Here is a 17,911-nt window from a genome sequence, read left to right on the forward strand (position 1 = left end):
ACAGTGTCATCCCCATTTCCCCCTCCATAACAGTGTCATCCACAGATCTCCCTCCCTATAACAGTGTCATCCACAGATCTCCCTCCCCGCCTCTCACAGGAGTGTACATATATAACAAACATATTTCACATGAACACTTACAGTTACTTGGCTTGGCCCTTGTGGATCTCGGACACCACTTCAACATTTGGCCAGGGGCTCGGCGGAGCTGATGTTGTGTTTTATCCTAATGAGAAAGATTTCATAATAAGGATTTGGAGAAGGGGTAGAGGGATAGCAGAGCAGAGAGAGGCTGGTGCTGCTACTAGGGGGTCATACCATGGGGGAGTAATAAAACCCACCATAATGCCCCCCAGTAGAAATAATTCTCCTTATAATGTGACAGTGCAAAAAATACCCCCTTATGCCCCCAGTTGAGCTAATGTCCCCCATAATGTGCCAGTATAAAATACCCCTATATAGTGCCCCCATCGAATGCCTCCATAGTGCTCCTCTCCCCCCTTCCTGCTAGTGCCCCCCCATAATGTACCAGTATAAAATGCCCCATATATCATGCCCCAGTAGATGCCCTCAGTGTCCCCCATAATTTGCAAGTATAAAATACCCCTTCTTAGTGCCCCCGTAGATGACTCCATAGTATTCCTCTCCCCCCTTCCCCATAGTACCCACCATAATGTGTCCCAGTATAAAATGCTACTGTACAGAGCCCCCCATATAAAACACCCCTTCTTTGTGGCCTCAGTAAATGCCCCTATAGTGCCCACCAATAATGTGCCAGTAATAAGTGCCCTCAATAACGTGCCACTGCCAGTATTAAGCCCCCCCATCATGTGCCAGTATTAAGTCCCCCCCATCATCATGTGCCAGTATTAAGTCCCCCCATCATCATGTGCCAGTATTAAGTCCCCCCCATCATCATCATGTGCCAGTATTAAGTCCCCCCATCATCATGTGCCAGTATTAAGTCCCCCCCATCATCATCATGTGCCAGTATTAAGTCCCCCCATCATCATGTGCCAGTATTAAGTCGCCCCATCATCATGTGCCAGTATTAAGTCCCCCCATCATCATGTGCCAGTATTAAGTCCCCCCATCATCATGTGCCAGTATTAAGTCCCCCCATCATCATCATCATGTGCCAGTATTAAGTCCCCCCCATCCTCATCATGTGCCAGTATTAAGTCGTCCCCCCATCATCATCATATGCCAGTATTAAGTCGTCCCCCCATCATCATCATGTGCCAGTATTAAGTCGTCCCCCCCATCATCATCATGTGCCAGTATTAAGTCGCCCCCCCATCATCATCATGTGCCAGTATTAAGTCCCACCATCATCATCATGTGCCAGTATTAAGTCCCACCATCATCATCATGTGCCAGTATTAAGTCGTCCCCCCCATCATCATCATGTGCCAGTATTAAGTCGCCCCCCCATCATCATCATGTGCCAGTATTAAGTCCCCCCCATCATCATCATGTGCCAGTATTAAGTCCCCCCCCCCATCATCATCATGTGCCAGTATTAAGTCCCCCCCCATCATCATCATATGCCAGTATTAAGTCGTCCCCCCATCATCATCATGTGCCAGTATTAAGTCGCCCCCCCCATCATCATCATCATATGCCAGTATTAAGTCCCCCCCATCATCATCATATGCCAGTATTAAGTCATCCCCCCATCATCATCATATGCCAGTATTAAGTTCCCACCCCCCCATCATCATCATATGCCAGTATTGTAATAAATAAAAAAAAACACTTATACTTACCTCAGTGTCAGCGATGCGATGCAGGCCTCTTCTGGCCTGTGTCCCGCGCTGTAAGGCTCAGGCGGCGTGATGACGTCATCGCGCCGCCTGCGCCGGCCTATGATAGGCTGCCGGCCTAGTGTGTCGGCAGCCTATCAGAGGAAGGGGAAGGGACACACCTCTCCCTCCCCTGCACTGCCGCAGCACAGGCAGATTACAATGGGGATGAGCGCAATGGAAGCGCTCATCTCCCTGTGACCGGCGGCGGCGGCGGCTCACTTGTGGGGGGGGGGGCATTTTAGTTGGGCGGGCACATGGGGGGGCACAGCATGATGTAGGGGGGGCCGTGGCCCCCTCTGGCTTCCCCCTGGCAACGCCACTGCTTTCACCACAGCAGCGCAGATACAGTTCACAAACTGCGCAGTTTCTTAGATACTCATAATCATCCCTTTTTGCAACTCTGATAAATCACCCCTTTGACCCATGACAGTAGTGAGGGGTATGTGTGCAGACAGCCTATTGCACACCTTATATACCCACCAAGCCAGCTCAGCACACCTTATATACCCACCAAGCCAGCTCAGCACACCTTATTTACCCACCAAGCCAGCTCAGCACACCTTATATACCCACCAAGCCAGCTCAGCACACCTTATATACCCACCAAGCCAGCTCAGCACACATTATATACCCACCAAGCCAGCTCAGCACACCTTATATACCCACCAAGCCAGCTCAGCACACCTTATATACCCACCAAGCCAGCTCAGCACACCTTATATACCCACCAAGCCAGCTCAGCACACCTTATATACCCACCAAGCCAGCTCAGCACACCTTATATACCCACCAAGCCAGCTCAGCACACCTTATATACCCACCAAGCCAGCTCAGCACACCTTATATACCCACCAAGCCAGCTCAGCACACCTTATATACCCACCAAGCCAGCTCAGCACACCTTATATACCCACCAAGCCAGCTCAGCAGACCTTATATACCCACCAAGACAGCTCAGCACACCTTATATACCCACCAAGCCAGCTCAGCACACCTTATATACCCACCAAGCCAGCTTAGCACACCTTATATACCCACCAAGCCAGCTCAGCACACCTTATATACCCACCAAGCCAGCTCAGCACACATGACTTCCTTCATGAGCTACTCACGGCCGATGTCGAAAGTAGGAAGTGGTCATAATAATGTGACTCGACTGTGTATATGTCTACAGTGATATGGATAATTTTATTGCACATCTGTAAGATTTCACCGTTGAAGAGCCTGTTATACTCATTCATCTCTAGGACCCCGGGGAGTTCATATCTATGCATTATTTTTCATACACAGTGTTACATACAGTATTATCACTGTGACTCTAAAAGGAATTTGTAGTGCATGTGTAGCTTCTGCTGAGAGCTTCTGTATTATATTTTCCTCTGTGTCTATAGATTCCTAAATGGAGTGATAATAATCCCAAATGGCTCTTGATGCATCTTATGACTTGTAATACACGGAGGTACAAGTGCGGTGGTGATAAAGCCGGAATCAGTTCAAGAGAGGCTCAGACTTTCTTCACTCTCATCCACTAAGATCTATCTTGTTCCTTTCGCTGCAATGATATGAAAAGATTTTTTAACCCCTTGAATATTGCTTAGGGCACGTTATTTTGTAGGACACCAAAGCTGTTTGGAAAGGTTATGGCTCTGTTCGCTCTTCCTGGGAGGAAAGTAGTTGACAAATGCAACGACGCTCACTTTTGCATTGTGTTAAAGGGGCTCTGAACCCGGACATACCCACATTTTCACCCATGCCCGAAGCTCTCCCTTGCCCTGCGCTTCTTTATTTATATTTTCACACTGCTAGGTGGGGGCTTCCGTCCAGCAGTGTACCCGGGCTCTGATGGGCGGGCTTTAGCACTGCCCTAGCCGTTTTACGGGCTAGGGCAGCGCTAAAGCCGGCCCTTTAGTGCCGGTGATGTCATCGGGCTCACTGCTGGGCGGAAGCCTCCGCCTAGCAGTCCCTATGGAAATGCTCCGATGCTCATATTGGGGGGGAGGGGGCTGCGTGGGTAAAAATGTTGTGTGACACAGTAAAAGGTCTGGTGTGGAGGGGAAGGTATTTTCCTCCCAGCATGTGCTACTGGACTGATTGACAGCCAGGTGAGGTCAAGCACCGGACCGGATCTCAGATGCCGGTTCAGGCTTTGCCGACACCTGACGGTCTTAAAAAAAGTGAGCTGGGCGGCAGTAGGGGTCTGTATGAGGCTTGTGCCTGGATGAATGCTTGCGACCTGTTTGGGGAGGACAGGTAGACTAAATCCGGAACTTAAACTTCGGTGTGGACCAGTCCGATTAAGAACAGTTTTTGTGCCTCTGTTCTGCGTCCGCTCACCCTGCCTACCAGAGCGAATACTCACAGTGGGTATGGCTGGCTTCAGCTCTGAACCCAGACAACCCTTTTAAAGTAGTGGAGTGCCCCCATCTGAACATACTCGGGGGCTGCTGTGACTTCAGATGTTAATTGCTGCCCTGTTTGAACTGCGTCTCATATGTTTTCCCTAGTTCGCCACAGGTTTGACGTGAAATGCAAGGAACTCTTGTTGATGTTCTGGAAGCTATAGTAGTGTAATTGCTTGCGTCTTTTATTATATTGGTTGTGGTGGCTAACCGGTGTGCCCAGGCCTCTTCAAACTGCGGGGTTTGTCGGGAGTTAGATTCCCCCTGATAAAATATTGATAACCTATAAGAAGATATGTTGGACACTCTTTAAGCATGAGAGAGCCACCATTGCCACCTTAGAGTTGTGAAGGTATAGGCCATTATACAGTATAATAACTCTAATCTGCTTTTCTGGTACAGTAAAATGCTGCAGATTTGCCACATACAAATTCACTGCTGAAAATCAACAGCATTTATGTTCCATGTGAACATACACTTAGGTTACAATATGAAGGGTTTTGGAACCGCGCTGCTCTGGACCAAGTCTCCCGATAAACGTGGATGGCAGAGGATGAGCCCCTTTCTCCCAACACCCAAAGGATCCAATCTTCAAAAGATCTCCTCCTCTAAGGGTTTAAATGGGATAGGCAGAATAGTGAAGCACCCTTTGCAATTTTTTCTTAAAAGGTTTTATTATACTCACAAGAGTTGGTAGACAAAAAGCATATAATACAAGATATCAGAACGTCAGGTTCCTGCCCGACCCGGGTTTCGCTGTCTCGCTTCCTCAGGGGCATCTGCTGTGCATGCTTGCACTCCGGCCCTTAAATAGCCCAACTGCTCTTAATCAGTTAACCAGTAAGCTTCCGGAACATGCAGCAGTTACTAAAACAGTTGTACATCTCACATACTTAATTTGTCATTGTTGTTCCTTTATGCTTTCACAAACACATTAGATGTAAAAATAAGGAAGGTTCCTTCCTCCTTTATGAGAGTCATAAATTCATACATAAAACATATAAAACATTAATAAAATAGAAATAGGGGATCAGTTCCCTCTATTATAAATTAAACAAACCACATTTCTATCCTTATGTTGCCGCACCATTGCATATTAAATTGCAGCCTAATTCGCATTATAACATCATATAACCAAAATCTACATTACCGTTCCTAGTATCCACCCACTCCTAGTGCATAATGTCAGTATCCCCCACCCATTCTTACTAGCGTCATCCAGGTATCCCTTGCCCCACCTCCCTCCTCTGTCATAATATCATGTGACAGCACCGCCCAATAGAACGGTCCGAATATCATGACGTCACTCACAGGTCCTTGAGAAACAAAAATAAAGGAGGACAGATGCCAACATGGGTACAGACAGGCTACTGGAGCATATATTGAATGTGTAACTGTCCCCTAAACTGCCTATTCCTGAATTTTATATCCACCAATCTCCACCTAATTCCTCCTATAGCGCAATACGGGTATCCTCGACCCCGCCTCCTTCCCCCGGCGTGCGTCTCTTGGGGCACCATCACTCCGCCCCCACGACGTCACCCACAGGTCCTTAGGAGGCGCGGTGGTGGAGAGCCAGATCACGCCACTAGGCGCAAGTTACAGTATACAAGGTTTCAAATCAAATTCAATATTAAGCCCTCCTGGTTGTAGGGTCCCTAATTGATAGATCCACTCCACCTCTTTCTTATTAATCTGTGCCAAAGCATCCCCTCCTCGCCAGTGATGTTTAACACTTTCTACTCCCACAAATGTTAAACCTCGCGGATTTTTTTCATGCTTTAATTTAAAATGTGCTGATACACTGTGGGTCATCAGGCCTTTTTTTATATTACGTAGATGTTCCTGTATTCTGACTTTCAGTTTCCTGACCGTCCTGCCCACGTACTGGAGCCCACAAGGGCACTCCAGCACGTATACCATACCCTCTTTTTCACACGAGCAATCACCTCTTATACGGAAATCAGCCCCATTCTTTTTTGATGTTATAAAATTGGTGTATCTCTGCCGTTCTTTCGAATTCCGGTTCTTACATCCTGCGCAAAATCCGCACCAGGTGAATTTTCCTCCATTTTTCTGGGTCTTAATATTTATTGGGGGGATGGCACTATGCACAAGTTTTGTTCTAATGCTTGCTGCTTTTTTAAATATAAAGGAGGGATTCTTTGGTATCGTTTTTCCTAGTATCGGGTCATTCTTTAGAATAGCCCAATTCTTTTTTACCATTTTCTTAATGTTGTCGGACATGGAGCAAAATTTGGTTACAAAGGAGAATCTATAGTCCCTATCCACCTTTTTGTTAATCTCTATAGTTGGTTCCTTTCCTCCCACTTTTTCTAACTCCACACTCTGTATACACTCATCCAGAACAGCCTCATTATAACCTCTCTCCAAAAACCTATCTTTTAGTACCCCGCATTGTGTCCTATAGTCGCTCATCACTGTACAGTTACGGGCCATCCTCTTAAACTGACCTTTCGGTATGTTCTTGAGCCATGGGCCGTAATGGCAGCTCTTGGTGTCAATGTAGGAGTTCACATCTGTTTCCTTAAAATAGGACTTGGTCATATAACGGCCATCTTCTATCCGTATGCACAGGTCTAGAAAGTTAACACTCTCATTACTGATATCCCCCACAAATCGTAGGTTCCAGTCATTATTGTTCAGTTGGTCAATGAACAACTCGAGTCCCTCTCTTCCTCCTTCCCACACTAGGAGACAGTCATCGATGTACCTCCTCCAGAAGGTCAGTTTGCCTCCTGCGGTGTCCGCTCCTAGTGTGGGAAGGATGGCACTCTCCTCCCATGCACCCATAAAAATATTTGCAAAACTGGGGGCGAATTTCGCCCCCATCGCAGTACCAATGCACTGTACGTAATATGAGTCCCTGAACCAAAAATAGTTATGATCGAGGCAATAACTGAGGCATCCTAAAATAAAATCTCTCTGCGGATCCCCTATTCTTTCATCATTCCTAATCCTACTTTCTACCGCCTCCATCCCTAATTTTTTTGGGATGACAGTGTACAGGGATGCCACGTCAATTGTGGCCATCCATGTATTCACAGTTGGGGGACTAAGGCCTTCAATAAGATCTAACACGGATCCAGTGTCCTTTAAATGCGAGGGGTTTTGCAACACGTATCCTTGCAGAAAAAAGTCAATGTATTCCGTGACCCTGCACGTCAACGAGTTAAGCCCCGAAACAATTGGCCTCCCCGGAGGATCTATTGGGTTTTTATGTACTTTGGGCAGATGGTAAATCACCGGTACTAGCGGGAATGGGATGGAAAGGTATTCATATTCTTTTTTATTCAATATCCCTTTTTTAAAACCCTCTGATAGAATGTTATCCAGAGTCAATTTATACTCCTGGGTGGGGTTACTTTTCAATTTTTTGTATGTTGTTGTATCTGATACTAATCTTGCCATTTCGGCTTCATATTTTTCTTTGTTCATTACAACAACCCCCCCTCCTTTATCAGCTGGCTTTATAATAATATCTGGGTTTTTTTCCAGATCTTTAAGGGCTTTTCTCTCTTTATATGTTAAATTTTGTGTCCCCTTATCCATATCCATCTCTTCCAACTCCTTTAATAGACCAGTTTTAAAGGCCTCTACACATTCGTTATTGGGATTTTTCGGAAAAAACTTTGATTTTTCTTTCATTTTTGTGTGTAGGATCTCCCTATCCTTATCCGATTTTATATTAATCCCTTCAACATTTATGTTCTGTGGTGCAGGGTTATTAATCCAATATTTGGCCATATTTATTTTTCTGATGAATTTATGAATATCCAAAAATGCCTCAAACTTATTGATCCTCTGGCTTGGTGCATATTTCAAGCCCTTACTCAGGACATTCTTTTCTCCCTCTGTTAGGGTGTGACTGCTTAGGTTAAAGATTCCTCTTATATCTCCTTGCTCCTTTTCATTTTTGGGCTTATTTTTCCCTTTTCCCCTTTTTCCTCTACCAGGCTTCTTTTTTGTGGGGTCCTTACTGCTTGTTCTCTTAGTTCTCCTTCCCTCTGTACTCCTTTTATGCCCTGGTGGGGAAAATTTTGCTCATCCTGTGGCCTCAAACTCTGTCTGTCTCCCTCCTCAGTATCCCTTTTTGGTTCTTCTCCATAGCTGTTTCTTTCATAATGGGCTCCTTTTCCATAATGACTCATATTATAGTTTTCATTGTAATTTTCCTGTGGTCTCCATTTAGGTTTTCCCCTATATCCTCCTCCCTGATGTGACTGTCTGTACGGTGGTCTGTATTGCTGCCCCCTATATCCATTGTTATACCCGAAATTCCCATTATACTGTCCTCCTCTATAATCCTGATTAGGACCCCAACCACCCCATTGTCGACCTCCCTGGTTATACTGATATGCACTGTTTTGCGGGTGCCTATGATGGTTCGTTTTCCCTGAATGCGAATCATATGCATATGTATTATCCCTATTCTGCTGATAATAATTGTCATGGTTTCGATTGTGATACCCATGGTTCTGCTGCGGCATATACTCATTAGCTTGTGGTTTATAGTTGTTTTTAAAAACTTTTTGTTTCCCCACCCCATTCTCAAGTTTCGTAAAACCTCCAGTGTAGTCTCCATGGTTTGGATTACTATCACTGCATTCATCCACAAATATCGTTTCTGACCTAATCCCCTCCGTGTTTTTTTGCTTATTCTTCCATTTATATATCATATCTGTTTTGTAATCATTACAGATTTTGGCATATTTCTTTTGTTTTTTACTCCTAATTTCTTGTTCGGATTTGAGCACGGATTCTTGACATTGCTTACTACATTTCTCATATATCTCTCTATTGGCATTTATTAGTGGATTAATCACCTCTTGTAAATCATCAATGGCCTTATTAATCTTCCTTAGTTTGTTCTTTCGAACCACAATAATATATTGCATAGCTTTCCAGGCACATTCATTCATTACTTTCTCCCAACCCACTAAATCTTCCTCCTCCTCAGTTACCAAAGGGAGTTGCCATCTCAGACCTTCTGGGATCCTGCCTTCCATTAGGAATCGCTCCAAGGAGGCAATGTCCCAGGTGGTCCTGATTTCCCTAGTGAACTCTCTTTCCAGTTTCACAAATAGTAATCGCATGTCATCCTGCCCTTTGTCAATATCATACGGAGTTTCATTAAACACATCAAGATTACACTTAAAATTAGCTCTAAAATCAAAAATGTCCATGTTGTTAACAAGACTTAATGACCCACAAATACAGGTAAAAAAGCAAAATGAATAGTCAGTCCTGTGTCCCAACACCGACAAATTACTTGCGCTGCTGCTGGTCCCGGAGTAGTGTGGTAGGTCATACACACTGGTGAATACAATATGAAGGGTTTTGGAACCGCGCTGCTCTGGACCAAGTCTCCCGATAAACGTGGATGGCAGAGGATGAGCCCCTTTCTCCCAACACCCAAAGGATCCAATCTTCAAAAGATCTCCTCCTCTAAGGGTTTAAAAAAACAAAAAGTTTTTAAAAACAACTATAAACCACAAGCTAATGAGTATATGCCGCAGCAGAACCATGGGTATCACAATCGAAACCATGACAATTATTATCAGCAGAATAGGGATAATACATATGCATATGATTCGCATTCAGGGAAAACGAACCATCATAGGCACCCGCAAAACAGTGCATATCAGTATAACCAGGGAGGTCGACAATGGGGTGGTTGGGGTCCTAATCAGGATTATAGAGGAGGACAGTATAATGGGAATTTCGGGTATAACAATGGATATAGGGGGCAGCAATACAGACCACCGTACAGACAGTCACATCAGGGAGGAGGATATAGGGGAAAACCTAAATGGAGACCACAGGAAAATTACAATGAAAACTATAATATGAGTCATTATGGAAAAGGAGCCCATTATGAAAGAAACAGCTATGGAGAAGAACCAAAAAGGGATACTGAGGAGGGAGACAGACAGAGTTTGAGGCCACAGGATGAGCAAAATTTTCCCCACCAGGGCATAAAAGGAGTACAGAGGGAAGGAGAACTAAGAGAACAAGCAGTAAGGACCCCACAAAAAAGAAGCCTGGTAGAGGAAAAAGGGGAAAAGGGAAAAATAAGCCCAAAAATGAAAAGGAGCAAGGAGATATAAGAGGAATCTTTAACCTAAGCAGTCACACCCTAACAGAGGGAGAAAAGAATGTCCTGAGTAAGGGCTTGAAATATGCACCAAGCCAGAGGATCAATAAGTTTGAGGCATTTTTGGATATTCATAAATTCATCAGAAAAATAAATATGGCCAAATATTGGATTAATAACCCTGCACCACAGAACATAAATGTTGAAGGGATTAATATAAAATCGGATAAGGATAGGGAGATCCTACACACAAAAATGAAAGAAAAATCAAAGTTTTTTCCGAAAAATCCCAATAACGAATGTGTAGAGGCCTTTAAAACTGGTCTATTAAAGGAGTTGGAAGAGATGGATATGGATAAGGGGACACAAAATTTAACATATAAAGAGAGAAAAGCCCTTAAAGATCTGGAAAAAAACCCAGATATTATTATAAAGCCAGCTGATAAAGGAGGGGGGGTTGTTGTAATGAACAAAGAAAAATATGAAGCCGAAATGGCAAGATTAGTATCAGATACAACAACATACAAAAAATTGAAAAGTAACCCCACCCAGGAGTATAAATTGACTCTGGATAACATTCTATCAGAGGGTTTTAAAAAAGGGATATTGAATAAAAAAGAATATGAATACCTTTCCATCCCATTCCCGCTAGTACCGGTGATTTACCATCTGCCCAAAGTACATAAAAACCCAATAGATCCTCCGGGGAGGCCAATTGTTTCGGGGCTTAACTCGTTGACGTGCAGGGTCACGGAATACATTGACTTTTTTCAGCAAGGATACGTGTTGCAAAACCCCTCGCATTTAAAGGACACTGGATCCGTGTTAGATCTTATTGAAGGCCTTAGTCCCCCAACTGTGAATACATGGATGGCCACAATTGACGTGGCATCCCTGTACACTGTCATCCCAAAAAAATTAGGGATGGAGGCGGTAGAAAGTAGGATTAGGAATGATGAAAGAATAGGGGATCTGCAGAGAGATTTTATTTTAGGATGCCTCAGTTATTGCCTCGATCATAACTATTTTTGGTTCAGGGACTCATATTACGTACAGTGCATTGGTACTGCGATGGGGGCGAAATTCGCCCCCAGTTTTGCAAATATTTTTATGGGTGCATGGGAGGAGAGTGCCATCCTTCCCACACTAGGAGCGGACACCGCAGGAGGCAAACTGACCTTCTGGAGGAGGTACATCGATGACTGTCTCCTAGTGTGGGAAGGAGGAAGAGAGGGACTCGAGTTGTTCATTGACCAACTGAACAATAATGACTGGAACCTACGATTTGTGGGGGATATCAGTAATGAGAGTGTTAACTTTCTAGACCTGTGCATACGGATAGAAGATGGCCGTTATATGACCAAGTCCTATTTTAAGGAAACAGATGTGAACTCCTACATTGACACCAAGAGCTGCCATTACGGCCCATGGCTCAAGAACATACCGAAAGGTCAGTTTAAGAGGATGGCCCGTAACTGTACAGTGATGAGCGACTATAGGACACAATGCGGGGTACTAAAAGATAGGTTTTTGGAGAGAGGTTATAATGAGGCTGTTCTGGATGAGTGTATACAGAGTGTGGAGTTAGAAAAAGTGGGAGGAAAGGAACCAACTATAGAGATTAACAAAAAGGTGGATAGGGACTATAGATTCTCCTTTGTAACCAAATTTTGCTCCATGTCCGACAACATTAAGAAAATGGTAAAAAAGAATTGGGCTATTCTAAAGAATGACCCGATACTAGGAAAAACGATACCAAAGAATCCCTCCTTTATATTTAAAAAAGCAGCAAGCATTAGAACAAAACTTGTGCATAGTGCCATCCCCCCAATAAATATTAAGACCCAGAAAAATGGAGGAAAATTCACCTGGTGCGGATTTTGCGCAGGATGTAAGAACCGGAATTCGAAAGAACGGCAGAGATACACCAATTTTATAACATCAAAAAAGAATGGGGCTGATTTCCGTATAAGAGGTGATTGCTCGTGTGAAAAAGAGGGTATGGTATACGTGCTGGAGTGCCCTTGTGGGCTCCAGTACGTGGGCAGGACGGTCAGGAAACTGAAAGTCAGAATACAGGAACATCTACGTAATATAAAAAAAGGCCAGATGACCCACAGTGTATCAGCACATTTTAAATTAAAGCATGAAAAAAATCCGCGAGGTTTAACATTTGTGGGAGTAGAAAGTGTTAAACATCACTGGCGAGGAGGGGATGCTTTGGCACAGATTAATAAGAAAGAGGTGGAGTGGATCTATCAATTAGGGACCCTACAACCAGGAGGGCTTAATATTGAATTTGATTTGAAACCTTGTATACTGTAACTTGCGCCTAGTGGCGTGATCTGGCTCTCCACCACCGCGCCTCCTAAGGACCTGTGGGGGCGGAGTGATGGTGCCCCAAGAGACGCACGCCGGGGGAAGGAGGCGGGGTCGAGGATACCCGTATTGCGCTATAGGAGGAATTAGGTGGAGATTGGTGGATATAAAATTCAGGAATAGGCAGTTTAGGGGACAGTTACACATTCAATATATGCTCCAGTAGCCTGTCTGTACCCATGTTGGCATCTGTCCTCCTTTATTTTTGTTTCTCAAGGACCTGTGAGTGACGTCATGATATTCGGACCGTTCTATTGGGCGGTGCTGTCACATGATATTATGACAGAGGAGGGAGGTGGGGCAAGGGATACCTGGATGACGCTAGTAAGAATGGGTGGGGGATACTGACATTATGCACTAGGAGTGGGTGGATACTAGGAACGGTAATGTAGATTTTGGTTATATGATGTTATAATGCGAATTAGGCTGCAATTTAATATGCAATGGTGCGGCAACATAAGGATAGAAATGTGGTTTGTTTAATTTATAATAGAGGGAACTGATCCCCTATTTCTATTTTATTAATGTTTTATATGTTTTATGTATGAATTTATGACTCTCATAAAGGAGGAAGGAACCTTCCTTATTTTTACATCTAATGTGTTTGTGAAAGCATAAAGGAACAACAATGACAAATTAAGTATGTGAGATGTACAACTGTTTTAGTAACTGCTGCATGTTCCGGAAGCTTACTGGTTAACTGATTAAGAGCAGTTGGGCTATTTAAGGGCCGGAGTGCAAGCATGCACAGCAGATGCCCCTGAGGAAGCGAGACAGCGAAACCCGGGTCGGGCAGGAACCTGACGTTCTGATATCTTGTATTATATGCTTTTTGTCTACCAACTCTTGTGAGTATAATAAAACCTTTTAAGAAAAAATTGCAAAGGGTGCTTCACTATTCTGCCTATCCCATTTAAACCCTTAGAGGAGGAGATCTTTTGAAGATTGGATCCTTTGGGTGTTGGGAGAAAGGGGCTCATCCTCTGCCATCCACGTTTATCGGGAGACTTGGTCCAGAGCAGCGCGGTTCCAAAACCCTTCATATTGTATTCACCAGTGTGTATGACCTACCACACTACTCCGGGACCAGCAGCAGCGCAAGTAATTTGTCGGTGTTGGGACACAGGACTGACTTTTCATTTTGCTTTTATACACTTAGGTTACGTTCACATCTTCGGTGAACGTTTTCGGCGGAGGTTCATTGGATCTGGCTTTGCCAGATTTAGCAGATCACTCTGGTTCCCTATTGACTATAATGGACTTCAGTGGTGATCTGGCCGCTTTCCGGAATAAATGCCGGGTTTCGGCTGGAGAAATACAGCTTTTTTTTGTTCGACCAACAGCCGGTGTAAAATGCAGATTAAAAAAATACCAAAAAGCAAAACTGTGCTAGCCAGACAATTTGACTTTGGGCTTGTCCTTTATCTTGGTGGCCCCCTGGTTGTCATCCTCTAACTCCTATACAGGGATCTGGCCTTTGCTGCAGGGGAGCCACCAGGCCACTACCTCTTCCAATAGTCATCGAATAGTCATAGTGTGGTTGGCTGCTGACTGACTCCATTACAAAGCACCAAGGGATAAGGCAATACACGTGGTCAGTAAACAAGCAGAGGTCAGGGCTGGCAAACTTCATGCGAATCTGTGAAACAATCCAAAGGTCAGGAATCTTAGTAAATCTTCATGAGTATTAATTTAATCCCATTATATAATTAATATGGAGCTGGTATACATTACTTAATATACCAGACATTAAACTTGGCTCAATCTTTTGTCTTTAGTTGGACTGATCCAGAGGTTCCTCATCCTTCAACTCTACATCCCTCTAGGACAAGATTTCTCCGCTGAGCTCCTGTAAGTACCAGAAGCATCTGCATTATTTCTGCACAGAAGACACTTGATCAATTGAATTACAACCACTAGCCATTAACTGCATCTGGCACATTTCACATTAGAAATTGTGACTTATGAGGTCAATAGTAATTAAGCTAATTTAATTGTTATCACCATAATCTAGTATACTGTGGAAAAAGTGGACAGTGTTTCTATTGCAAATGTACGGTTCTTCCTATCGGAAAGAATGACATTACTTGATAAAGATTTCTAACAATGCATTAACTGCATGGGGAAAAAAACCTATCTACACTTTATATAAGAAGCTTCTGGTCCAAAATAAGAAAGTGCTAAACATACATAAAGCAGCCTCACCAGTAGGCTTTCCTTCACCTGCTGCAAAGGTTCAGTCCCTTGCCGTAACCCTTATTTAAATCCCCTGGACAAGGCATTTTAGTGCTCTTTCTGGCGCCCAGAAACATGATCTAGCAGCCCCCCACCTTCTCCAGATACTCTTGTATATAAAGCATCTAAAGGGCAAATATATGTAGCTATTGCATCTATTTTCTAGTGTTCTCTTCATCTTGCCCCCTATTTCCAGTCTTCGCCGAGCCCCATCTACTGTATACAAAATGAAAAGTTACAGATAGAATAGACCCATATATATAGATATATAGATATATATATATATATATGACCTGTCTGATTTTACTGAGTTCAAGGGTAGTTCAGGGGTTAATTATAGTTAATTATAGTGTTTATGCCACACCCCCTGGTGATGTAGAGTGGATTAGCACTAGCAGTTAAAGGGGTTGCCTCATCATAGATAATGGGGGCATATCGCTAGGATATGCCCCCATTGTCTTACAGGTGCGGGTCCCATCGTTGAGACCCGCACCTATATAGAGAACGGAGCCCCGCAAGGTGGTGGATGGAGGACTCCGGTCCGGCCACCACCACGCTGGCTCCCCATAGAAGTGAATGAGAGCGTGCCGCGCATGCGCGGCCCCCGCTCCCATTCACTTCTATGGGGCCAACGGAAATAGCCGAGCCAGTGCGGGGCTACGTTCTCGATATAGGTGCGGGTCCCAACGGTGGGACGCGCACATGTAAGACAATGGGGGCATATCCTAGCGATATGCCCCCATTGTCCATGATGAGACAACCCCTTTAATACCTTCTTTTCTAGATGGGCTACGGCGATAAAGGGGTTAATATGGATATACATCATACATGGTAATCTAGAGGGTTGCAGGTTAATATCTAATATCCCTGCAGGTATGGGAGGCTAATAATATAAGTACAATAAATGGTTATTAGTATGCAGTATAGAATGGAAACGTGGTCAATCTGTATAGCGCCACCTGCAGTTTGTTTTTTCCTTATTTTTTTGACCTGCTCACTGAGATGGCCGCACATGCTCAGTTTCATCCTTTCACTGCCTCCCGAGTTGTGATAGGAAGAGCATGGACACGCCCCCTGAGCTGTGATAGGGAGAGCATGGACACGCCCCCTTAGCTGCAGCAGAAAAGACACTCCCCTTGAGTTTTCAGCCATATATAAATCTAGCAGAGCAATGAATGTGGAGATCTCTGGATCCATGTGAGGTTGAGGGCTGGTTCTAGATTTGTTAGAAAGAGATTGCCATGTACTAAATGATGTCTGATTTTTATTTTTTACATTAGTCATGGGAGAACCCCTTCAAGAGAACTCACTGCTTATGACTTAATACAGTTTCCATTGGTTTCCATATTAAAGGCGTCTACAACTAGCTCCCCCTAGTGTGAAAAGAAAATATGTTGACCTTTAATGTATTCTCCTGAACTACTCAGTGAGAAACTCCTCCTAAAAGTGGCCACAGACATTCCAACATGTCATCTAATGTGCTTGGAGGTGTCCCATTTTCCCCCAACCAGAAGGATTGGACTGTGGATTTCAACTTGCCCGATCCTTATGTTCTGAGGGGAGATGAGCCACTGCCAGAGGTGTGGACCCCTGGGCTTGAGAACCAGTGTACATGTACTAAAGGATGTATGGAAAAATTTTCAGCATGGGTGATATGGGATCTGTTAGCCGCAATAAATGTTCTTAGTCAAGTAAGTATATGTGGAGCAGGGAGTACATTAATGTACAGAATATAACTAATCCTTTCAATCAGAAGAGTGTGCCATCCGATTTCGCCTTCTTGGTGGAGATGCCAGCTCAGTCAATCCCTGGGCATCTCTTTTCATTTTCTATGTGTCTCAGACCAGTGGTTGCAGGGTAATGGTCCGACCGGTGGTAAGTAATGCTTCCTACACCATTCTGCCCTTTATCTAAAACATTTAATTGCATCGGACAACCCCTTTAAAATGTTACTATTACACGATGAACACAAAGCCATCCATACAGTATTATAATGGCAGCTCACGGGATGATGGGGGGGACTCAGCCTTGCCTTTTCCTCTTTTCTTAAAGAACCGGCACAAGGCTTCCACTCTTCACAATTGCAACAATGTAACAAAAAGCAAAAAGTAAACAGCAAGAGTGTCACCTTGCCCTTCTGATGGGAATGGGCCTCCCCTTCACAGAATGAAGTGGTGTGATGTTATAGACCAGCAAGGGGACTCATTTTGATTTCAGCTATATGTACGCCACTATTCCCTTTAAAGGGGCAGGTTCAGGCCCCTTTAAAGGGATTTTCCCATTATTGAGGTAAAACATGAAAATAGACATCATATAGGACATGACGATGTCTTTCTAATAATGCTAGAACCAGCCGTTTACCTCACAGGGATCCAGAGCTCTCCCCATTTATTGATTTGTTAGATTTTTTTCAAGCTGCCAGCTCAGGGGGTGTGCCGTCTGTCAGTGGGCATGTCCTGTCTGCTGCAGCTAGCGGTAGTTGAAGAATGGAACTGAGCATGTGCATCCACCTCAGAGAACAGAGATGGTGGACAGAATAATTGGTTGTGGAACCACTGTACCAACCGCAAAGTGATTGGCTGCTGAGCCACTGGGACACAAACGCCAGAGAAAGGCATCAAGACAGTACCAAGCAAGGCACCGCACACAGGCAGACAATTAAGCAATATATTTGGCACAAGTACAAACACAATAAAAACAGACTACAAAACATGATCGCCACAACACGTATAATACAGATACTGGAGAAGAAACTAGAACAAGATTACCAGAATAGAATACAGACAGACAGAAAATGGACCAAACAGAAAGAAGCCAGCACGCAGACAACAACTACAGGCAACAGCCTGTAAGGGCCTGGCAGATACAGAGAATGGCACAGGCAAGGAAGAGGAGCAGAGCAGCCAAACAGCGACAGAAAACATGAAAGAAGTTAATCTCTGCAATGCCAAAGGTCAGAAAGCAACCAAGGG

General features: G+C 44.2%; 1 protein-coding gene across 1 annotated transcript in view; it reads left to right on the forward strand.

Annotated features, from left to right (window-relative positions):
• The window catches only part of CFAP20DC (CFAP20 domain containing), a 334,505-nt gene that overhangs the window by 43,226 nt on the left and 273,368 nt on the right, over nucleotides 1–17,911 (forward strand). The window contains exon 5 of the mRNA XM_040408726.1: nucleotides 14,483–14,555. Within this exon, the coding sequence (XP_040264660.1) occupies nucleotides 14,483–14,555 (73 nt within the window). The remainder of the gene's footprint in view (nucleotides 1–14,482; nucleotides 14,556–17,911) is intronic.

This window comes from Bufo bufo, chromosome 9 (assembly GCF_905171765.1).
Source record: "Bufo bufo chromosome 9, aBufBuf1.1, whole genome shotgun sequence".
Lineage (NCBI taxonomy): Eukaryota > Metazoa > Chordata > Amphibia > Anura > Bufonidae > Bufo > Bufo bufo.